Below are 25,603 nucleotides of genomic sequence, written 5' to 3'. Positions count from 1 at the left end.
GTTCAAATTGAGACGCCTGAAAGGTTAAAAAACGCAAGAATACAACTCCACGTTAAAACGCTGGCGCGGAAAGCAAATCTCTGTCATCATCATCTCATGTGGGTCTCTCATTGCTCATATTGATTTGGCATTTCTTACTGAATAATACAACGAAGGGATGAGCCATTCGTGACCGTGAATTCGTGCTCCATATTTTACCCACAACTCAAAGACCTACCACGAAATCCAGCATCATCCATCATTACCCACCCATTAACCAATCGAATTAAGACTCAACAGAAAGCACCACCCTTCACTGCTCCCACATAGAAAAGCTTCCAACTTTGCAATTTCCCAGCTGAAATTCGCTCGTTTCGGTTACTGGGTCGGTCTCCGAGCTATGCGTGGTGGTGGCTTCGCCGTCAGAGGCGGTAACATCTACTGGGGGAGAAAAGAGGAAACTGATTTCAGAGGAATCGTTGTAATCTTCGCCTGGGTTTCTGTTCCGCAGAACCTGTTACAAGAATTCGTTGATCTGTGTTCTTCTTTGAGGTGGAATTCCCTTGTTTGTTTTGCCCATTATCTCTCAGCGTAAGTTTTTTTTTTTCTTGTTCTGGTTTTTGTTTTTGTTTTTTTTTGGCTTTCAACGTCGTGGTTTCACTTATCTCTATTTGGTGTAGTTGTTTTTGTGTGACTTGTGAACTGCTTTCACCGGTTATCAGATGAAATTAGTGGATCAACAATTTAATAAAATTGACGGCCTTTTTTTTAAAAAAAATAGGCAAATGTTAATTGTTAATTTGTTAGTTTTTTTTTTAGTAGAAGGTGGAACCCGGGATTTTTCTCTCCTTCCATTCTTTCTTTCTTAACCATCTGACTAACCTTATATCTCCAAATTGATGGGCTTTGTAATAGATGAGGATGAATAGTTCTAAAAACCAGAGCTTTGTTACACTATTTCTTAATGTTGGTGTCACTTTGTTGTGGATGATTTTAAGGTTTGTGTTTCAAATTGTTGTGCTTCTGGGACAGAATAGTTATCTTTTTAAAAAAATAAAAATTCTTGGGGTTTTTATTTATTTGTTTTCCATTTTTCTTTGAGGAAGCTGATAGGGATGCACCAACAAGAGAGAGGAGAGCTTTTTGAATTGCATGTCACTTTTGCCTAACCATGTGGAATTAGAATAGAAGCAGAAGTTTGTTTGGCTTGGAAAGATGCTTTACACGTGAAAGTCGGAGAATGCTATTTAATGTCGCGTTTAATTGTATGTTGGCACAGATCCATAGATTAGAATTAGGTTTGCACCATCCATTAGTTATTTGTCTCCAGTTGGTGAAGAAGTAAGAGAGAATGAGAGAGAATATTTATGAAGTTCATATGTAGTTGGTGGAAGCTATATAATAGCTTGCTTTGTCAACTGGAATTAGAGGGGACCATGTGCTAAGAATAGAATAAAAGAGTTATTCTCAATACTGGTAGGAGGTAATGTATATCTAGCTTTTAAATTAAGAAAATTGTTTGGTTGGAGAGGTTTAATTATGGTTTACTTACTTGATTAACACCATAATTTAATGTTGAATCTTGTGAGATAGCTATGGATTTATCTGCAATTCTTTAGGAAGGTTTGTGCTCCCTTTTTGATGCATAGGGAAATATTGGATACTTTTGGGGAATATATATTTCACTACTACACTTGTTGGGAAGCGTTTAATTCTGGTTGTAGTGTACTGCAACGAATTTCAAATAGATTTTCAAGCATTGAAAAAGGAAAAAGGAAGTTGTACTTCCTGTTAGGTTAATGAAATTATCCAGTGACAATATATGAAATGCATTTGTATGTGGTTTGGCATTATACTATTATCCTAAGACCCTATTTGGATCAACTTCTCTGTAAGTACTTATAGGAGTAGAAAATAAGAAGGTAAAAGGATTGAGCTTCTTCCATAAGCTAAAATCAGCTTATGCACTTAACTTCTATAGAAGTTCTCTCATTTAACTTTCCAAAAACTTAAGTGCATAAGTTGATTTTAGCTTATCGGAAAAGTTCAATTCATTTTAGCTTTTTATTTTCTTCTCCTATAAGAAAAAGTTTATCTTAACATGGCCTAAATCCTTTTCTGCCAAACACTTAAGTGACATGCTCAAGTTGTAACCAACTAAATATCTGTTGAGGTATACTATTTTGTATTTGCATTTTGTTGGTCACAGATTACCACCATATTTAATTTGTACTCTTCAACTAATTGGTTGGTGCATAGTATTGATGGAATTTTTATATCATATATTTCCTCTCGTGCAGTTTCCATGATGAAAGTGCCATGCCATTGGCATTTTGCGTTCTTGATGAACTTATTGAGGTTAGTTTTAGAAATTGAATAGCATGCTAAGATTTATATTGACGCTCTTAAATGTCAATTTACAAAATATCTTAATAATACTATGCTACAGATCTCTAGGTATCTATTCTTAGTTTTGTGTCATAGTCATAGCATAGGTGCTAAGCAAAAAAATTCGTTTGGATTATGCAGGAGCTAAGAACTAGGTCATGTCCTGTTGTATTTGCTGCTTTTTCTGCTGGGTCAAAAGCATGTCTGTTCAGGGTATTTCAGGTAATTCTAGGCATCCATTTTCGTGTTTGATATGGAGAATATTAGAATTTGAAGTTTTTGTGTGTCCTTTTAAAGTAGAAATGCCCATTGTAATAGCTTTCCATATAAATGCAGCTTATTGATGGAAGATGTGAAACTCCGCTCAACTTGGTAATTCACTTTTTCCTTCTGTAGTTTTTTTTTTTATAAAAAAAAAAAGAATTTCATCTTTATTTGATCCTTTGTCTCTTCATTGATTGATGATATCTTGTGCTTTGTGATCATGAAATTTATTTATTATTGATTTATTTTTTGTAGCCTAACTATCAATTACTTAGGAACTGTCTTTCTGGACACATATATGATTCTGGTCCAATAGATGTTACAAGTGATTTTGGCTTCCGCTTCACACTACACCCCTCCATTGTAAAAGTGCCTGGACCATCAAAACTTGTTTCTTGGGTAGCAAAATCTGTTACCTCTGGTTTGGATGCTTTGTACCTAACTAGATTTGAATCCCAAGCTGCTGAGCATTGGCAGGCTTTATATTCTTCTGTTGTAAGTTCTATCTTACGACCTTGAATCTTTAGTAATTTTTACTTTTGTTATTTTAAACTCTAATTTCATTTTTTTCTTTAGAATTTTGGAGCTCCATTTCTCATTTTATGTTCTGAGAATGATGACCTTGTGCGATACCAAAGTATCTATGAATTTGCTCAACAACTACGCAATCTCAGTGGTGATGTCAACCTTGTAAATTTCAGTAGCTCCTCTCACCTTGGTTCGTCTGAGACTATATTTCAACTACATTGTGACAACCTTGAACCAGTTTAACCTGATATTGTTATTATTATTAATTTGTTCCAGGTCATTACAAACACCATCCAATTGAATATAGAGCTGCTGTGAGCCATTTATTAGAGAAGGCTTCTTCAATATATTCACAAAAAATGTTGCTTGAACGAGAAAGAACTGGTATGGATGGTACACAGGATGAGATATCTGAGTTAATCTGTGACCTGCAGAAGGTGGCAATCAATTCAAATAAGAGCCTTAGAAGAGTTGCAGTTGGGCCAACCGACCACTTCTTTTTGCCTAGTTCAGCAGGACATTACAGTGATAGAGAATCTGGTGCTCCGCAAGACGAACAAAAAGAAAAACCTGTTTTTGTACCTAGCTTCCCAAGCATCAGCGCTCATAGTGTCCTTGGCCAATTTCTTTTCGACGTTTGTGTTCCAAAGAATGTTGAGGGTTGGGATGTGAAATCTTCTGGGAATCTAAATGGGAGGTCATGTGCTTCAGCTCCAAGGCATTCACTATTCAGGGGTACTAAACGCATCGGTCGGTCCAAATTATGAAGTTGTTCCCATATCTGACTTGAGGAGATACTTTATGATAAACCTGTTTGAAACATCAGCAGTTTCCCTAGACAATACAGGAAGGTATGATAGATTTTGGTGCAATGATTGGCTGTTATGTCTGGCAGGGGACATGTAATGGCTGCAATGGTTCAACAATTAATTCCTTGGCACTTTTGAGAAAGTGATGGGGTGATGTGGATAAAGGTTACTTGAGTTCCATTCCTTCTAATGGCCCTCAGAAAAAGAAAAAAAAAACCATGACTGTTGTATCAGAAAAAAGAGCTTCTGATAGTTCAAACAGGTTGATGCTTGGCTATGGTAATTACTCATTTGGTAATTGCATTTGCATGAAATGGGATAAACTGTACTGACACTTATTTGTAGTTAGAGCAAAAGTAAATAGATGTACATAATATATTTTTGAGGGAATAAAACGTCTCTTGTTTAAGGATGGAAGAAACTTGTAAATTAGACATGTCTAGCAATGTACAAAAGAGGAAAAAGAAGGATATCATCCCTCTTTTGTTGTTTTATTTGTTTTTGTTTGTTAGCAGGATTTTTGCATCTTCTAAATAATGTTTGGCAGGAGTTAAGTATTTCGGTGGAAGTATGGTGGTTGCTCCAAAGTGCGTGCACAACTTTCACAATTGATATTGTTAAGCCGATTAAACTACCTGAATATTTGTAACTAACTGAGCATGCGTTTCTTATGTGTGTATGATCAACATTCACTCATTTGTAAAATGCTAAAATATCATTTTACATTTTTTTGTCATAGATTAGAGACCATAGGTGTCTTTCAATTCACTTATATATTCCAATTGGACATGTATTACTAGAAAAGGATGTTCAAGATGAATATTCCAGGTTAGAGACTTAAATATTCCAATTGGGTGTATGCTTCTTGGTGATTTAGAGCTCCATGGTTGTCTAATAAATGGCGGGTGATGACCTTCAAGTACTCCAACACTCAAATAAGTTATAGTTCAAATGAAAGTGTGTATATATTCAGAAAGATGACCTGCCTAAAGGGGAAAGCCCCTAGTATTATGTAATGGCCCCTTTATGGGACTAGTGAGATTAGTTGATATATAGTGATATGATGGTGAGGTGGGAAAATATGAAGTGTATTTTTTACATTAAACATATGGTTTATTAACCTAGGAAGTACGGATAAAGAAAATAGGATGCCTGGATACACTTTGAGAATAATACTAATTGCATTCATGAGGTAATATTCTTTCAAAAAATACCTACATTTTCTCTTATCATGTCAATTGTGTCTTATCATTCCAAGTTCGTTGAAAAGATAATCAGAGAACTCCAAATCATTTATCCTAAAAAAAACTACAAACATCCAATAATTTCCTATATTTCATGTCAAGATTTAGGTACGGATAGCCACTAACTCACCAAAGTTAGTAACTGTCACATATCTCAAAGTTAACTACAAATACAAGACTCCATCCCCTCACCCAAGTATGGAACGAAAACTTTGTGTACAATTATCTTCCCAAAATTACTAAGAGTTGGGCAACCTTAGCTCTCTTAGCACAACCATAGATCAAATGCAATCATACATGATATTTCTCTACTCATTCAAGACTTTTCAATGATATGTCACAAAATTAGATTCTCTCCTGCCCTCCTGCAAACGAAAATAAAAGTAAAAAGAGAGAAAATGGAGAAATGAAGGTAAATAATGAGGAAATAAAGAAAATTTAAAGAGAAAAAGAAACCTTGAAAAGAGGCTAAAGAGTGTTGAAAATATCGAAGTCTGATATGTTACCTATCGATTTTATATTTTTTTATAAGAAACATTGCAACAAAATTTTAAAAATATATAATTTCAATTAGAATGACTACTCAACTGTATCTTTTGAATGAATAATAAGGTAATACCGATGGCCCATGGACAAATAATGCATGATTTGTCGTACGTTATTGTAACTTACACGCCACTTACACTCAATATAGTATTTTTTTTTCTTTTCTAAATAATGTTTTTGTTCTTTTGCTTTTTGCCTATTGCTTTTTGCTTTACAGTCATTTCCATGATCAAAGTATAACAAATCACACAGACGTAGGTCGAGAGAGAGACAACATTCAAAAACCAAAGGCAAGATCTTCTGCCACGACACTAAAGGTTTCCTCACGACATTATTTTTTAATTTTTCAGTTTCAGTCTCCTAGTTTCCTTTTTTTTTTTTTCTGTAGCATTCTCACATGTATTTAAGAAATCAATGTCTAATTATAGGCTACCAAAAAAATCAATGTCTTTCGTGCAAAGACACCAAATGCATGTTAGAACCACTGTGCAATTTACACTTGAATGCTTAGAGGAATGTGAGTATATGTAACCTTGCTTATACGTGATGATGTCCAGTTTATCTTCAATGACTAATTTAAATATTTATGTTATTTAATATGTATCGTGTAAAAGTTTGCCCCTACCCAGCAAAATGAGCTAATACGAAGTTTGACTAATTGGAAGGTATGGGATTATGACTTTCGAATAGCTTTTTTATTTCATTTATTTATAAATAATCTATAATAAGGGATAATTACTGAGTTAGTGTGTGTTTGAAATAGCATTTGCGATCCATGTCTTACTGTTTTTTCATGTTAAAATGCAGCAAAAACAACTAAAAGATGCGTATAAATAGTCTATTTAATTGTTAATTTAGTACACAAATTACAAATATGCGATAAATTAGTCCTTAAACGAGGAGGAGTCTTCTCATAAAAAATAAAAAAGAAAAAAGCACCAACTTCTTTTATTTCCTGGCATGTTTTTTTCATTGGTTGGTAATGGACTTAATCACTTAATAGGAGGAAAGCTATTCAATATTTGAAAAAGTATGATTGCCCCCATGCAGGATCGAACTACAGACCTTCAGTTTACAAGACTGACGCTCTACCACTGAGCTATAGGGGCTTGCTTGACATTTTAGGAGCCCGTTATAAATTACGTTAAAATAGTTTCCTTTCAGGAAAATAAATACGGATATAGGAAGAGTTTTTTGAATGGATATAGTTTTTTTTTTTAAAAAAAAAAAAATTCAATATCAACTTTAATGTGCAATTATGCTCAACGATTTTCCATAATGATCACCTTTCTCCATTATTCCATCCATTTCTTTTATTCGACATTAAGATTATAATACACAAATTAAGAAAAAAAATAAAGGGTAAAATGTATTTTTTTTTCATTCTCCTGTTTCTCAAATTTTTTATTTAGTCTTTCTATTTTTTAAGTGAGACATTTTATCTCCTATTTTTATAAAGTTTAAGATTTTAGTCCTCTATTTTTAATTAAGACATTTCATCCTTTACTTTTAAAAAAATTACAATTTAATCCTTGTGTCCAATTTCAAATGTTAGATTTATATAATTTGTAAAAGTTGTCAAGACAGGTGTGCATTTACTTTCCACATCAAAAATATTTCTTTTAAGAATTATTTAATTATTAACAAGTTTAATCTATTAAAAAAATTAAAAAATAAATAGTCAAGTCTGAAATTGAAAAGGAGAACTAAAATAGCATATTTTTAAAAAGTGGAAGACAAAATGTCTCAATTAAAAAATAAAAAGACTAAAGTTATAGATTTTTAAAAAGCAAGGGACTAATTGTCTCAATTAAAAAATAGAGGGACTAAAATCATGAATTTAGAAAAATAGGGGACAAAAATTGCATTTTAGCCAAAAATATCATTTTTACTAAAATATTTAGGCTAAAATGTAATTTTTATTTTCCTATTTTCTCAAATTTATAATTTTAGTCCTCTTATTTTTAATTAAGACATTTTGTTTCTTGTTTTTAAAAAATTCACAATTTTAAACATTGACCGACACATTTTTATTTATTTTTCATATGATAAATATTTTTTTAATTATTTCATTGGTAACAAGCTTAATTTATTAAAAAAATACATAGATAAGTCTAAAATTGACAAAGGGGATTAAAATCATAGTTTTTTAAAAGTGAGAGACAAAATATCTCAATTAAAAAAATAGAAAAACTAAAACTACATATTTGAAAAAATAGGAGAACAAAAATTGTATTTTAACCAAATATTTTTAATATCCTAATATATACCAATATTCTCTGACATGATTGATAAATAATTTTGTACCTTAAATATGTGATCATGAGTTTGATCATTGAATGAATCTCACATAATTAATCATTGGCTTTAGGCTGAAGGATGCCTTAGGGCACACCAAAAATTTCTTAATAAATACTATATCTCTCTTATTTTTCACTTTAACATTTTATACAATATTTTTATTTTTATTCTATAAGGATATAATTCAAAATATAGTAATTAATGTGATTTTAAAATAAAAGATAAATAGAAACCAATTTTCCTTCAAAAATGAAATTTGTTACTTGTTGATTAAAATTATAAGATGTCATGTGATGTTATTGACTTTTTTTTTTTTTTTTTTTGGTAAGGGCTATTGCGTGTGTTTTAGAAGTTGACACTCTAAAAATGTTGTGCAAATCTAATTACCCTCCATATACTCGACAAATAAACTGTAGATTACAAACTGTCCTTACCTCAATCATGTTTAAACCTTAAGTTTGAATTTCATATTAACAACCCAATCGAGTTAAAACTATATTAAGGTTGCAAGTTAAACTCAAATATAAAATTACTTTCTCAAAACCTCCTTCTCCATCACATTATGTATCAATACCATTATCTCCATTAGTAAGGTTGGCTATTAATCGAAATCAACTCGAGAAATTTAACTCATTAGTTAGTTTGATAAACTGTTTCTTAACCTGAGTAACCTGAGTTGAAGCTCATATTTGAGCTCTTTAATTAACCGCTTGTTTTGCTCATATATTGTGTTAAACAGTGAAAAGAACCGATTCATCCATTAACACAAACGTCACTAGATTCATACATACAAACAACTCGCCTAAGATCATCAAATACATCACCATCATCTATCTTAGGGCATGCTATTGTCTTATGCTTTGTCTTCATCTATTGGTGCACGATAATTTTGAATGAGATGCACTAATTTGGCAAGACTTAACTCATGGATGTACCATTCTTGGTGTCTATTCACCCAAAAAAAAAAAAATCACCTTCTATTTTGTCATCCTAAAGTCTAGGTATATTACCAACATTGCATGGCAATTAGTTCTTCGCATTGGTCCATGCCCCCTTTGAAGATGTGCAATCTGTAACCTTGTACTATAAATGGTGAAAGGTTACGGTGAACTAGTATTATTTTTTTTTAATAGATGGTGTTTCAAGCCGTGGTTTGAAGGGACCCTTGGGAAGACAATAGTGATGGTGTGATAAGGTGGTACGAAAGAAGCTAATGAAAAAATGACGCAGTGCTGAACGGAGATATATTAAGATTAGCTCAAATATTTGATTTACTATAATTTGGCTAATAACCGGTTGCACATAATTTTTTCATGATTTTAGGATTGAATGTTAAGGTAGTTTACGTGTATTACTGATTGGTAATATCAACAATTCTGTCAGTATATACTTAAGAATATTTGTAGTAATTAACTTACAGTTATACATATGTATATATTGTAACCCAAGGCAATGATAAAAACACATAACAAAATACCTTTTTGCAAAATTGACAATATGTAATCTGCAGTTTCAATTTTGATTGGCTTCTTCTATGTTTTTAACTTTACCTTTGTTAATTTGAAATTTGTAGCATAATTAGGGCGATCAGTTTTTAAATTTTTATATGTTGGGTCATTTACAATACGCTTTTAAACTTTGGGGGTCAAAACAAGATTCACAACTTTTTGAAGAGTCCACTTAATTTCTATAATACCTTTCAACCGACCAAGTTCACCTACAACACAACATGCGTCCAACTTCCAGTCCATATCAACTGGAAATGTCCCAAAGCTAAATCTCCTTAACCATTAGCATCTCTCTTTCTCTCTCTAAAATTTGTTGTATTTGTTTTTTATCGGTCAATGTTAGATGTTAGTGAGAGAGTCGAATGCACTTACGTCTCTCTTCGACTATCATATTAACCTTATAACTCTACATTTGTTGTCTTTGTAGAAGATTTTGAGAGCCAAATTAAGTCATGGGAAGAACTTGAGAGCAGTTTTAAGGCAAGTTTAAACTATAGAGCCAAATTAGCAGTTATTCGATTGAACAACAGTTTCAACTTTTTAAGTAACAATGCAAATAAAGGAAAGAGTGGCCAGTTTTCACCGAGAGTCAAAATATACAATTGTTCATGATATGAAAGGTGTTCTATAGTATAAACTATGAACGTAAAGGTGGTATACCTTGCTCCATTTTCTTACAGATTTTTATTTTTTAAACTCACAATTGCATAAGTAACCTAAAAAATGAAAAAGCATTGAGAACGTTTCAGCTTTGGCATTGAGCTGATGCAGCAAATTTCAGAAACATTCGACAAAATTACTTGCACAAGAGCTGCACGTTTAACTTATCCTTTTTAATTTGAAAGAGCTATAATATAATCTGTGAGGTCATTTGACATGGGTTGATTCACAATTTGGCCACTTGAGGAAGGAAGCTTGGGTCCACGGAGACGACAACCTAGAGAAATTATATCTCATTAGATTGTTACAAAATAGTCACAAAATCAAAATAGAAGTGTATTTGTTATGTAAATACCTTCCCAACACTTTTGCCTGAATGGAGATATTCAACAGCGTCTGCAGCAGAATGCAGGCCTATAAATTTCTTTGGATCAATAGCAACCTGTATGAAGAAACGAGAAAGTTAAGGATCACAAACTAGCATAGCAACTGCTAAGTATAGCAACTAGCAAAAATCAAATAAATATACTGTTAATGAAGATAGCTTTATTGATCCATAGATATGAATGGAATGTGTATAACTTACCTTTAGCTTTCCCGAAGAGTAAAGATTAAATAGTCTGTCAAGATGTTCTTGCCACAAGTGACCATATTGCACCAGGAAAAAGCCAGACTGAAATTTTGGAATTATGAACGAACATAAGTAAATCATAGAAAAATAAAACGGAAATTTTCACGGGAGATTGCAATGCTTGGAATGAAAAGAGTTCACTTAGAAACAATTTAACAAGTGGTTTATAAGTTGACCATACCCACTTGTCCAAAATTATAAATATTTTGGTTAGAAATTAGTAAACTACAGGTTTTTATGTCCAAAATTTCTGCACTTCGTTTATGGTGTCTTTACTGTAGGTTAATACAGAAATCAAATACAAATAATGGGCCAGACAGTAGATAGATAATTTAAAAAGAACTAGTATTTGTCCTTCCAACATTTCATCACTGCATGATATGACAGGATTGAGGTTTAAAAGTTAAACTTTCCTACCCTGAAAATGTTTCACTCCAGAATGAGATGGATATTTTAAGCTCCCCAAATCACAAGATTAAATGACAATGAAATAAGAATCAAGAAATCTGAAAAAATAAAAAAGTAGTGGCTGCCCACTAGTGCATAACTTCATCATATTGCTACATACCACTGTTTGGCTCTTTGCTAAGAGCTTCTCCAATAGTCCAGGGTATTTTGATGGCGTCCAACCCTTCTCTCCTTGATACTGGAATGAATGAAAATAAAAAATACGATATCAATATTGTTCATTAACAATAGATTCCTTAAGAGGTCAGAAACAGCTTACTGCAATTTCTAATCCAGTGTCATACACTCTTCTAACAGACTTCACAAATAAATGGGAAAGGGAATCTAACAACAAAAATAATTCTATATTATGGTAATATAACTAGTTAAAATCCAAATTTCATTCCAGACATCAGAGACGGGCTACAGAATCCCACGTTCCATATAACTTAGTGGATTTGATAGTGAATACCACAATAATTAAAATCTAATTTTCACTACACTTAAATGAGGATAAAATCCAAGGTATAACATGAATTTAGAATCCCTAGATGAGTCGGTACTACCTCAGATAAAAGGAGTATAGCACAGTATGTTATAGATGCAATGAAACTTTCACAAGTGCTGTGGAGGAAAAATGTAGCATGAGAAGAAAAAAAGAAAAACCTGAGAAATCATGCCAATAACAATGAGTCGTCCATGAACAGCCAAAGCATTCAAGCACAAGTTTAACATGTCACCGCCAACAGACTCATAGATGATGTCAATACCTTTGGGGAACTCTTCCCTTAGAACCTGAAGAATTAAGTACAAAAATTATCATGTTGGTACGAATCAATTTACATAATTTGTTCCAATAAAGACAAGAACCCAAACAGAATCAACAAAGTAAGATGCCAATTTTCACTAAAATTGGAGCCATGATTTGAACATTTGATATTCATTAAAGATTTAAGATGTGGTGTTTTATTGGTCTTTGGTATGTAAAGGACTTCTCCACTAATATTCTATCCTTTCAGTTATGAATTATTGTTTTTTGGCAATTAGAACCAGTAAGTCTATGTCAAGTGAGTTTCACAGCTTTTGTCAGCAAATGTAATATGATGATACTGTAACTTGTGCCTGTTTGATAGAGCACATTTGTTTAAAGAGAGTTTATAGGTATTCCATCATGCAAATTGCTCAACAGAGGTGTTGTGACTTGTGACATTTCTTCCAACACGGGTTAAAGATGAATTTCTACTTTCCTATTATTCAACAAAAGGTAAATATTTTTTTTTCTGGAATTCAAGGATTTTCTTTTTATATTTTAGGCTCACTGGGTTGTTGCTAGTGTATGATAAAAAAGGACTATAAAAGGAACAGAAATTGAGGGGTATCAATACTCAACTCAATAGTCAATAATATCAGGGACATTCTGGAAACTAAGTCTGAAAATTCATTCAACAAAATAGAAGAGATAATATAAGCAGTTTGAATAGAATTAGGATCGTTTGTTAGAAACTAAACAGCAACTTGCTGGGCATTTCAATTAGCTAAATATATAAAGGACCTGAAAACACACGAATGGCATAATGTAATTGTGTTGATTTCATTGAATGCGCATTTTTAGGGTCTAACCTTATACATATATGTATATCCTAATATGCTAAAAATATTGAATATCTTAACACACAATAAAAAAGAGAATTAATACGAAGGAGCCAACTGTCAGTGAAAGAAATATTTACATCAAAGGACACGTCAACCATCTGAATGGTTAATTAGGTTATAATGATTTTTTTAACCTAACTGTTTCAATAAAAGCAGTTATGGTTGAAAGAACTCTAAAAAGAATCAGGATTTAAAAAACATACAGTTTTTACATCTTCACTATGATAGTCTATGACTCTGTTAACTCCCAAATCTTTCAGAAGCTTGGCTTTTGCCCCACCTCCACAAGTTGCAACCACTGTATTTCCTGCTAATTTTGCTAGCTGCGCAATAATCCAAATTAATAGGCCGGGCAAAGAAACTTTTTTGCAGAGAAATTGCATAAATTTTACACTACAAAATCAAGATTGAAGTACCCACCAAGTTATCTATTAATAGATTTGAGCAAGCTTTCTAAATTTTTGTGTTTATTTATTTTTCAACCGCTTCTTTTACACAAAGTAATACTTTCCTACTACACTCCACCTGTGAAGTCCACTGTTTTAAGTCAAGAGATAGTCTATCTTGACTACTTTCTTTTGTCTTTCTTTGTTTCATAGAATAGGACCTCATCTCCAAGCATTTAATAAGAAATGGAAAAAGAACAAGCAATCTTTGTCTTAAAATAGTGGCCAGTTATCTTTGGTCTTAAGGAATCAAGGAAATATATACAAGAGTTCTTTGTGTGATCTCAAGAACAACTAATGCTTGGAAAAAAGGAGAGAATAAAATAGTATGATGATAAATGTCCATCAATAAAGAAAGTGTGAAAAAAATAGTAAAAGATACAAATTCTGCTGATTTTTTATTTTTTTGTAAAATATTGGTTAGTTTTCCCAGGTTCAGCCTACAACTACAGAATATCAAGAAACAATCAATTTGTTACAACAAATAGTTCCTGGAAACATATACACAAGCTCATATGGTTGAGAAAAGTGGCATGGGATTTATGAAGTACCTGAACAGCAAATTGCCCCGTTCCTCCTGCCGCAGCAGTAACAAGGACCACTTTTCCAGATTCCATCTGTCCTGCCTTTTGAGTGTACAAAAAAGGAAACTTTGATCAAGACAAGCCAGTGGAAGATTCACAGAAGATAATAAAAAAAAGGCTTGATTTACATTGATATCAAAGATGAGTATAATAAATACTAAGAAATAAGGATACATCTGAAGCAAGGAGACAACATTATATTAGTCAACCTTTTCTAGAGCAATTGAGGCAGTCAATCCCGATGTAAGCATGGCAACAACTTCAGGATCTGGTCTAGGCACCGGAAGAGCATGTTTTGAAGGAATCTATCCCAAGTAACAAGACAGCTTCAATAACTTACATCATAATAAATATCATCACAGTATCATTATCAGATCAACTTAATAACCAAACACATGGTTTTCTAAATAAGTGGTACATGGAAACTCCAATAATTAAGTCATTAATATGAAAGGAAAAATATAAAACATTATCTTAAGCACTGCCCACCATTAAGAATTCAGCGTAGCCTCCAAAAGTCATGAATGCACAAGGCATACCAACTTTCAAGTCAGTGACAGAATCCCCAACTGCTGCAATTATCCCTACAGCCTAAAATATAAACATTAAAAAAATGTACATGTAAGTAAGGGTCTATTGCATAAAGTGGTGGGCTTCATATCAAGATATCTACACATGGGATATATCTATACCTCAAATCCTGCATCAAATGGAAGACGAGAAACAACATCATTGTTGTTGCCACCAAAATAGCGGCCTGAGCTAAAATTTACCTATCATTATTCATTCTTGTTAGAATTATTGATTATAGATGAAAACACATGTTCTAGATGATGAAAGGATATAGCACTTGAAAGACTGTGAGTGGAGAGAAGCTTTGTATTGCACAAAAAGATGTAATATTACACAACATAGATACTTTGGGTTTTTCAAAGTCATTGAAATCAGACATGTATAGTTGTATAGATTAAAACAAGAGGATCTGATATTATGAGACTCCACATGTTTTATCCAGGATCACACTCATCAGACATGATAAATCAATAATGTTCATCACAGAGACACATACCACCTTTTTTTACCCCATTTCTCCTGTCATGCTTAAGTTACAAATCAAAATTATCAAAGCCTAAGAGAACTTATCAATCATAGGGTCCCCTGGACCAAACAAATCTGTGTCTCTCTCAGAATACATCTATTTGGTTTAACTCTGCCCTCTTTTTTTTCATAAAACAACTTTTGAACAGACATGCTCTTGCAGGAAGTTATAAATGTGAAAAATAGAACAGTAAAAAAAATTTGGCTTATCAGATTTTTACCATTTATTAACATTTTATCATATATTCTATAAAAATAATATTATGGTTCCCAAAAGATACGTTTATCAACTGAATCCTTGTGTGTTTTAGAGTTTCTCTAGATCCTTCCATGAGAATTCAGTTCAGTATTCATAAAGTTTATTTACACCATGGATGTGCACAATCGGACCAAACCGAGATAAATAAAAAGTTAGTGCCTCAACTAGGATACTAGACTTTGAAGAATCAAATTGAAAATACATTACTAGAAAATATTAAATTCTCTAGAAGGCTAAGGTATGGTAAGCCTAGGATCTTAGGTTGAAGGAGATGAAAAAAACTTTTTATTTTGCTACTCATACAACACCTACTAGCATAAATCTAAGTTCAAGAGTTGTAACATACTTGAACAATAAACACATAGTGCCTTGTTTTAAGGATGTAATTCCAAATTAGTGTAGTGTCTTATTCTAGATATACAGAAAAGCCACAAGCTATTACATTAGTATGTATTTTACAATAAGCCATGCAGTTTCTGATTTGAACATGCACTTGTTGAGCTAATGCATAATTCTTCTAGGCAATTAGTTCAACAATGAAGGCTGTATCTTTTTGCCACAATTGAGGCTATCTGTCATGAAGCTAAGGATTGGACATGTTTGAGAGAGAAATGACAAAAAACTCAACAATATGCATGCACAAGTCCTCTCAGAATTCAGAAAGATATAACTTACATCACTAGCATTGACACCAGCAAAAATTATCTTAACAAGAACATGTTTTGGTTTGACAGGTAATCTCAGAGGTGTTCTCACTATGCTGGTAGCATTCCGAAAGTTGTGAGTCAAGGTGTGAACAACTCTGCAAACAGTAAATAACGTATCTTTAAATTAATAAAATTGTGAGAAGAAATAGTCGATAGATATGCCAATCTGAAGGTATAAATGTGCGCTTTCTAACACTATGGAAATAGAAAATAAATATCTTCGAAAGGCATGTATATATTATAACAAGAGAGATAGAGTTCGAATACACACATTTTCTCAAAACTCTCAGGAATTTTAATTAATGGAGCTTTGAAATCGGATCTTCTCCTGAAACGAGAGGAACGTATCAAGTACTTTGCTTCTTCAGATGGAGAGGGCCAGTACTCCATGCCCTGACGATTTGTAATCCACAGACAATGACCAGCTTTACTTTCATCCATAATGAGCTCAAAAGCACCTTGAGAGGTTGAAATACTTTCATATCAAACTTCATGTGTACATTAGAAACATTGACCAATCACTATTACTAACTCAATCGATTTTCTCATAACGTGTATGAATTACAAACATAATGTTATTAACAGCACAAATCAACCAAGAAACTAGGATGTAAATAGATACAAAATATATAGCATCAAACCCTGTTAATATTTTTACAAGTCTCTAATCCTAATCAAACAAGGAAATTGATAATGAATTATAACGAAATATGGAAATCACTCTTAAGAAATCATCCGCGTAAAACATTTTAATATAAAATAATGATGATATGAGATATTGTTCTCCCCCAAGTTAAATCCTAGTAAGCTTAAAGCAAAGACAGGTGATAGACTACATTTGGGACTAGAGACGGGGCCAAACTAGTGAAACTACATCTCAACTAATCATAATCAGTAATGATCATTGATGGGAAGAGAAATCACCACTATATGATCATCAGTGAATTGCCAAATAGATTCTGAAGCTGCACCACAACATAAGTTTCAATGCACTACCATGCTCTGATGCTCCATTCAGCAATTTAGCTTTTCCATGCAAGCAAAAGCCCACAAAGTCCTCTCTCCAACACTCACCTCACCATGGCCAATTCGATGATGCCCAGCCTCCATTTGCACAACTCCTAACAAGTGTTTAGCTGCTTTGCATATAGTCATCTCTTGATCTATTTGACATGCTTTGTTTCTATGTTTGAGTCTTTGGCTCATCTTATTGTGTTGTTTGTGCTTCTAGCATTTTTAGGTTCTTGATAAATCTTCTTCTTTTCAATCTACCCATTGAGATATTATTGCTTTTCCAGTGCCATTATGGCATTGGAAGGGAGAGTGAAAATGACGAAATCCATCCTTTGTTGCTGAAAATCATATATCAGTGGTGACTTTTCTTCTTGACTTGACAATGATCATTTTGACAATATTGGTGGCTTATATTGGCTACAACTTATACTAGCCTTATCTTTTTCATAGAGTTTGACACTAGGATGAAGCTAGAATATGGGGTAATGGAAATGCTTTCCAGCTATTTTTAATAGAAATGATACACTTAAGCATGTTAAATTATTTTAGGAGATGTCCATGCAATGCAATAGGGGGTAACGGAAAACTAATCAACCAGCCCCCAAAACTTTAGCAATATTTAGAATATAAAGCAAACCTTTACAAATTTATGATTTAGTAATCTACAAATTACAGGCATGCCTACCAACCACTTTTTGGCCAAGCTAAATGAGAGAACAAAAAAATTTATAGACTTACCTTTCACCACCATTTCCATAGGTACAAAGCCCCCACTCAAATTGATGATCTTGGGATCAATCTTATTTCCCATCTCAGTTTCAACAAACTGCACCAAACTTTTGGCATTATAGTACTTTGTAACAAACCATTACAAGAAATGTTGATTTGAAATCAAAAAACATTCAATGCATGTAGGTTCCAGAAACAAGGAGCTAGGTTCCAATAACCGGAAAAAAAAAGCATTGGGAAAGTGAATCCACTCAACTCGACTAACATTAGTTGGGACCCAAAGTAGCTTTTGAATACCAGGGTCTCAAACAAAAAAAAAAGAAAAAACACATTCATGATTTAACAAAGAAAACATAGAAGTAGCAATCAATTTCAGCGCATAAGGGAAATTTGTCTAAGAAGTTCTGGTCAATTTCAACAGAGTATTTAATAGTTCCACAGATTGAAGATTAATAATATAACCAAGAATACTCATGCTTCGAATACAGATCTTACCTCAGGGCAAAGCACATTGACTCGAATTCCTTGACGTTTGTATAGACGAAGTGATCTAGAAAACATAACAACACCACCTGCATAAGTATAGTAACATGATAACATTTAGGAAGCAGAATAGTAACTTAAGCAAATTCTAGAGAGGGAGATATGAATACTATCATATAACTCTCACTGAAAAGCTAAAATTATTTGTTTTATCTTTTTTTGTCCTTGGAAACAACTTTTCAGTTAAAAGCTTTCTTCTCAGTAATTTGATTATTATTAAAAGTTTTTCAAAGTCAAATGGTTAAAATGGAGAAAGGTGTCGGGGTTCGGGAGTTATTTATGATCACAAAATTTTATACACTATGGTAGTGAATGTTGGGCTTTAAAGGGACAAGAAGAGAAAAATGTGAAAGCATCATAAATGAGAATGCTAAGATGAATGTGTGGCCACACAAGAAAGGATGGGATTCAAAATGAATGAATACAAAGAGATAATGGTATGGAATGAAGAAAAGATGACATAAAATCAGTTAAGGTGGTTTGGACTCGTATATAAAAAAAAGGCCAACGAAGCACCAACAAGGAGAGTAGATTGCACCGTTTTTAGTCCTAGGAAAAGGGAGAGAGGAGACAAAGAAGGACATTTGGAGGAAGTTGTTAAGATGGATATCATGGGAAATAATATCTTTGAAGATTTTATCTTTAACTAAGTCGAATATCATCATGTGATCCATGTAGTCGACCTCACGTAGTGGAATAAGGCTATTGTTGTTGTTGATTAAAAGTTTTTAAAATATATGTTAATCCACAAGAAAGAGATGCCAATTTTAGTGAATCTTTTTTCTTTTTTGTTTTTTTGGATCCACAAGAAGTTTTATTAGGGGGGAAAAAAAGAAAGAGGAGGTGCAACTCGGAGGATCATAAGATAATCACAAGATTTCTGATTTTGATGATAGCAAACCCCATTCTCGCAAATAAATTTTTAATCTTGCCAGAAATACAGAAATTTTGGAAAATCGCAATAAATAGACAGTGTACATAAAAGCTTTGTTTAGCATTATTATGTCACAAAAACAGGGTTTCTGTAAATCAGCTCTGTGAATAGCAGTTTTAAATTTTAGAGCAAGGTAACAGTGAGGCTGTTGCTTGATCCACACTTCAAGCCCAATGGTCATCCACACGTATGCTCATTTTAACAGCTTCACTTAAGTTGAATTGAATAGGTCTTTATGCTCTTTTGTGTGGCAAATTTAATTTTTTTAATTCAGAAAAAAGTTTCAAGGAGTATACCCTAATAAAAGCTGGTATATGACAAACCTTTAGAGCCACTGTAAATTGGGTCAGCCACCATTGGATAAAGACCAGAAGCAGAACCCAAGTTGATAATCACACCAGGCCTTTTGGAAGCTTCCATGATTTTAATCTATTAAAATGAAGATAATGAATGTCAACAATAACCAATGGTTTTAACCTCTTTTTTTTCATATAAACAGCATGTGGGGAAATTATGTATGTGATCAATAATGTGATTATGCAGCAACTTTCTTATGGCAGCATTAAGTAAATATTTAGTTAAATGATATTCAATAAACTAGGTCATGTTTTGAGCTTACCGCAAGGCGAGTGGAATCAATAACAGCAGTGAAATTCACATTAACAGTGTATCTCCATGTTCGGGTGCCATCCGTTTGATCATCACGGAATGGTACAGAACTACTAATCCCCGCACTGTTAATACAAATGTCTAGTCCTCCATATGTCAAAAAATGCTTTTCAAATGCAGCAGCTAGATCCCCTGTCAGTGACCAAGAATTAATATATTTGTGGAAACTAAAGACAACCAAAACAGCAAGTGCATTCGTTATGACATTTACATGTATACATTATGCTACTTCATGATAGTTGGAACTTGGAACACACATTCATTTTACAGATTATGAAACTTTATCACATGCCTTCTACCATGTGAATCTCTATAACTATGTATTTTCGTGTTAAGTGGTGTTACTTCACTATATTAATATATTTGCATTGAAGAAGAACACAAGAAGGTTTGGTAAGGACATTAAATAGAGCCCATAAGGAGGCAATTCCAACATCTAGCACGGGGAAGCCTGATGAAAGTCTTGCTACTAGACAATAGCTCACTTACTTGCATTACTCACATCACATTTCACAAATATGGCAGACGGAAATCCTAACTTAGAATGAAAATTGGAGTTAATTTTCTCGACGAGGATTGCAGCTTGTCTTCCCTTTTCTTCAGAGAAATCCACGATCGTGATAAATACACCCTTCTCTGCAAGAGCTAGTGCAAGACCTTTGCCTGTAAAAAAAAAAAAAAAAAAAGAGTCACATCACACGCAATAATAGTATAAACAAGTGAATCACGCGATCTAAACCAAGTTTCATCAAGCATATATTTTGGAAGCAGATGTATCAAATCACATGGCATGTTATCATTCTTTCACTTGCCTGTGACCAAAGCTTATCATAGTTAAAGCCTCAGATGTCAGAACTAAATGATTTTAACTTCTCCAAAAGTTGATTTTAACTTATGCTTATGCATAAGCTAATTTTAGCTTATATAGGAGGAGTTTGTTTCATTTTTTTTTCTTATTTGCTTCTCTCATAAGTACTTACAGAAAAGCTTATGCAAATAGTGTTAATTCAATTACTAACAGTAGTTTGAACACGTGCTCTGTAGTTTGCTATCTCTTTTCTTCCCAATTAAACTACGGATTCATTTCGAAACGGCACAAATGAACAAAGCGCTTCCACGACAAAATCTCAAAGAGTGAAGGAATCGGATCTTCAATTCGAAAGAGCGTGTAAACAAACAACACAACATTGCTCTTATGTTAATTAATTTCAGTGGCAAAAATCTGCATAGCATAGCTAGTTTAGTTGAATCGGTTCCTAAAGTCAACTGAAACTTGTTTTTGAATATTTGAAATCGGATAATTGCAAAGTCAAACGGAAGAGTATGATATTTTTAGATACGAATATGAATGGCGTTAAGGAAAAGAGGGAGTTACCGATTCCAGAGGCACCACCGGTAACGAGTGCTGACAAACCGGGCTTGATTTCCATTACTATCGTTCTTCTTCTTCTTCTTCTTCTTCTTCTTCTTCTGTGCAGGTGCCGTCCCAAAATGATAAGAACAAGATTGGTGATGCAAAACGTGATATATATCCCCAAGATTAAGTAATAAAAAAATACAGTAAACATCAAGCATATGGATAAATTGATATGAAGCCGAAGATATTTTACTTTAATTAGTTGTTTTGAATTTAATTTTTAAATATATAATTGGGTTAAATAATTATACTTTTATAATAATATTATTTGATTTAAAAAAGATTGTCTTATATAATTAAAAAAAATAGTTGTATATAAATTTCTCTCTTACCTTTTTACTGTAATAATACTTTATTATTATTATTTTTTATATCAATTGCTTTATTCTTACCTCCACATTTCTGATTAGTTACTACTCTAGAACTATTCCTCCTGATAGTGTAGAGAAACTAAACATTAAAACATACTAGTATTTTTTTATGAAAAATGTTACTAATATATCTTCGTATCTTACCCGAATTTTAATATATTTCATTATAATTTTGCTTAGAGAAAGTAATTCAAATTTGTGTATTTCAATTTTTTGTTTAGGGCAAAGTAATTTAATTTTTATCATATTTCTTTGAATTTAATACCCACAAAAATTATTTTGGCGTACAATATTTAAAAATAATTTTTATTAACTCAAAATTTTCTATTCAAACATACTATTAACAAAAAAAATATTTAGGTATTATTTTACTAATTTAATTAAATTGGATATTCTTCAGCACAAAACATAAATAAATGGAACTGTGTTTGTCGGTCTTAGGATAATTTTTTAAATTTTCTTCGATATGTTCGCTGCAGTTTGGCAGTATTTTCTTGACAATGTGAACAAACAAAACCACGAGGTCAAAACTCACAACTCACAGTTGTGTTGCACGTGGGAGGTGGGGAACGAGCGTATCTACTCCTGTACTATATAATCTTCTATTTATAATCTTCTTCTTCTATTTAATAAAACAATGTACACTACAAATTATCTTTCTTCTATTTAATAAAACAATGTACACTACAAATTATTTTAATAGCCTCTTTTATTTACCGACATTTGTCTAACACAATGTTATTTAGTATTCTTACTAGCAAGTGACCCGTGGATTCGCACGGATAAGTTAAAAAATACAATTTATAATATATAAGTAGACTATATAGTTATAATATTATGTAATATTCTAATTTTCTTTTTTAGTTCACATTTAATTAGGATACACTTATACCTTTTTCTAAAATTTCATTTATTTGAATTTCTTAAAATTATATTTTTTGTCTTCCTTGAATCGTCATTGTTACTAAATAAGTAAGCGGTAAAATTAAACGTATAATGTAGATATATATATTAAATGGTAACCGTGTAAAACTTATTAAATGATAACTAAAACTAATATGATTAAAATATATATTATATTTTATACAATAACATTGTCTAATTAATTTCGATGATATACATGATTATTCTTGCTTTAAAATTTAATAAACAATAAAACACATATTTAATTTTGTTGAGATTAATGTTATTAAATATGTTGTTAGTATATTATTTATAAAAGACTAAACTATGAAAAAAAATCTAAAATTGTTAAGATGTTGAAATGCATTCATGATAAATATATTGAAGAATAATTGTAAGACTAATTTGATGCTTTAGTTTCGCAATGTCATATAATAAATAATTTAATAAAAACATGAGAACAAAATAAAGTATTTTTTAAAAAGTTTAGAAAACACAATTAAACCCCAAAAAATAGAAGAAAAAATAAAAAAAAAATATTTAATTTTATGTTTATATATAATTATTTTTGAAAAAATGTATAAGTGAGGGTAAAGATAAACATGACAATAGGATATCACGAGATTGTATGTTATTTTTTGTTGTTGTTTCCTAACATTGTCTCCCTCCATTTCCTTCTAGACAACGATAATAAACAGACATAAAAGAGAAAAAATAAATATTAATAACAATAATAGTTATTATAGATCCGTCGAAAAACTATTTAATGAAAACTAAAATTAATATGATTGAAATATATAATATATTTTATAAAATAACACTATCTATTTAGCTTCGATGATATTCGTAGTTATTTATATTTTAAAATTTTATAAATAATAAAATACATATTTAATTTTATTGAGGTTATTGTTCTTAAATATGTTGTTAGTATATTATTTATAAAAAAGTAAATTATGAAGTAAAAATCTAAAATTACTAATATATTGAAATGCATGCATGATAAATATATTGAAGAACAATTACAAGACTAATTTGGAGTATCAGCTTGGCAATGTCATATGATAAATGTTTTAATAAAAACATGAGAACAAATCAAAGTATTTTTTAAATTTTAGAAAACAAAATTAAACCAAAAAAATTAAAAAGTATTTAATCTTATGTTTATATATAATTAATTTTAAAAAAAATATATAAATGATGGTTAAGATAAGCATGACAATGGAGAACCCATCCCGAGATTGTATGATATTCCTTGTACTTGTTCCCTAACATGGTCTCCATCCTATCCCTAATTTTCTGACATCGATAATAAATAAATATAGAAGAGAGAAAATGAAAATTAATAACAATAATAGTTACCATAGATACTTGCATAATATAACTATAACCGTGTACAACTTATCTAATGAGAACCAAAACTAATATGATTGGAATATATAATATATTTTATAAAACAACACTGTTTATTTAGTTTCGATTCATGGTTATTCATGTTTTAAAATTTTATAAATAAGAAATACATATTTAATTTTATTGAGGTTATTGTCATTAGATATATTGTTTGTATATTATTTACAAAAGACTAAAATATGAAATAAAAATCTAAAACTGTTAATATATTGAAATAGATTCATGACAAATATATTGAAGAACAATTACAATACTCATTTGGAGCTTCAACTTGGCAATGATTTAATAAAAACATAGAACAAATCAAAGTATTTTTTTTTAATTTAGAAAAAAAAAATTAAACCCAAAGAATTTTAAAAAAGTATTTAATTTTATATTTATATATAATGTTTTTAACTATATAAATGGTGATTATAATAAGCATGACAAAGAAACACTACCAGATTGTAGGTTAGTTGTCATTCTTGCTTCCCAATATCGTATTCATCCTCCGTCTCTTATACTCGACCACAATAATTTTTTTGTATCCATCCACAACTTTGTATGTACTTGTCTAATCTCCATCTAGCCAACTAAAAATGATTATTGTTTTGTAACAACATATTTTTACATATTTTTTGTCTAATTTTAAATGTAATCAAATTGAATGTCATAAAATTATAATCTTAGATCATCTATATTATAATTAACTGTTACTCTAAACTTTAGTAGACAATATAAATTTTTAGAATAAATAAAATATGAATTTTATAAAAGTACAATGAATCATCGCATAAGAATGGATTGCATTCATCTTTATGCATGTTTTAGAATGACTTTTATATATTAAACATCAAAATAATATAGAAAAAAATTGATTGTTCAATTTTTTTCCTAGAACAGCGCGCTATAACTCTGGTAATCTTCTGTTCTATTTTTTAACTCCATGTCCATGTGTTTTTTATGAATAACAAATAAAATATTTCGAATATTATTATTATTATAAAAAATAAAAGAAAGTATTTTTTTGCTACTTGGCAGCGACGCTACAAATGAGTTTTATAACTCCATGTACTCTCTTCTTTTTAGATTCCAAATCTTTTCATCACTTCACCACTTTTTCTACCTTTGTCAACTCATTGTCCTCCGTGAAAAAATTCCTAACATTAAAACTTACTTTTGATAATTTGAAAATATTTTATTTTTGTTAAATTAATGACTTAATTGTACAATTTTAGTCTCTAAATCTCAATTGTAATTGTACGATTTAATTTATGGTTTGATTGAATTCAAACAAAAAAATTATAAAAAAAATTGAGTAGAATTTGACACTCAATTTTCCCACACAACTCTATAGTTTGAGAAAATCTTATACCAAGGATTATTTTCGTAATATATCTCTCTCTTTCATTAACACTCTCATGATTTCTTTGTTTGGATTTTCATAGTCGGGGTCCTCTGCATTTGATGGTTTCATTCCTTAGATTATTAGTTATTTATATATTTTGAAAATTTGACATTGAATTTTATTTAAATATTATTTTAATCTCCTAAAAATATTATAAAACAATAATATATA

At 31.4% G+C, this 25,603-nt stretch overlaps 2 protein-coding genes and 1 non-coding gene across 4 annotated transcripts; 1 reads left to right on the top strand and 2 right to left on the bottom strand.

Annotated features, from left to right (window-relative positions):
• The first annotated feature begins 218 nt into the window (after nucleotides 1-218).
• Nucleotides 219-4,525, top strand: LOC100798622 (uncharacterized). Of its 2 annotated transcripts, none has more exons than NM_001255592.2 (7): nucleotides 219-570; nucleotides 2,280-2,337; nucleotides 2,509-2,589; nucleotides 2,704-2,739; nucleotides 2,887-3,126; nucleotides 3,208-3,349; nucleotides 3,436-4,525. In NM_001255592.2, exons 1-7 carry the CDS (start codon nucleotides 380-382, stop codon nucleotides 3,924-3,926), a joined length of 1,239 nt encoding a protein of 412 aa, NP_001242521.2. In that variant the 5' UTR covers nucleotides 219-379; the 3' UTR covers nucleotides 3,927-4,525. The 2 variants fall into 2 exon arrangements, with proteins under 2 accessions (NP_001242521.2, XP_006574429.1); XM_006574366.4 differs by lacking the exon at nucleotides 219-570 and adding an exon at nucleotides 611-2,152 and having other exon boundaries at nucleotides 3,436-4,462.
• A 2,270-nt stretch (nucleotides 4,526-6,795) lies between these two features.
• On the bottom strand, nucleotides 6,796-6,867 carry TRNAT-UGU (transfer RNA threonine (anticodon UGU)). Its single transcript has one exon. It is a non-coding gene; the product is annotated as a tRNA-Thr (tRNA).
• A 3,257-nt stretch (nucleotides 6,868-10,124) lies between these two features.
• LOC100797559 (prostaglandin reductase-3) lies at nucleotides 10,125-21,507 on the bottom strand. Its single transcript, XM_003518797.5, has 18 exons — nucleotides 21,317-21,507; nucleotides 20,431-20,604; nucleotides 19,892-20,073; nucleotides 19,596-19,701; nucleotides 18,291-18,367; nucleotides 17,805-17,892; nucleotides 16,324-16,510; nucleotides 16,021-16,147; nucleotides 14,681-14,761; nucleotides 14,478-14,579; nucleotides 14,198-14,293; nucleotides 13,956-14,030; nucleotides 13,162-13,281; nucleotides 11,972-12,100; nucleotides 11,427-11,504; nucleotides 10,814-10,900; nucleotides 10,583-10,669; nucleotides 10,125-10,504 (listed from the first exon to the last, which is right to left on the bottom strand). The coding sequence occupies exons 1-18, from the start codon at nucleotides 21,369-21,371 to the stop codon at nucleotides 10,454-10,456; spliced, it is 1,902 nt and encodes a 633-aa protein (XP_003518845.1). The 5' UTR covers nucleotides 21,372-21,507; the 3' UTR covers nucleotides 10,125-10,453.
• Nucleotides 21,508-25,603: the final 4,096 nt, after the last annotated feature.

This window comes from Glycine max, chromosome 2 (assembly GCF_000004515.6).
Source record: "Glycine max cultivar Williams 82 chromosome 2, Glycine_max_v4.0, whole genome shotgun sequence".
Lineage (NCBI taxonomy): Eukaryota > Viridiplantae > Streptophyta > Magnoliopsida > Fabales > Fabaceae > Glycine > Glycine max.
This window is presented reverse-complemented; position numbering and strand designations above follow the sequence as displayed.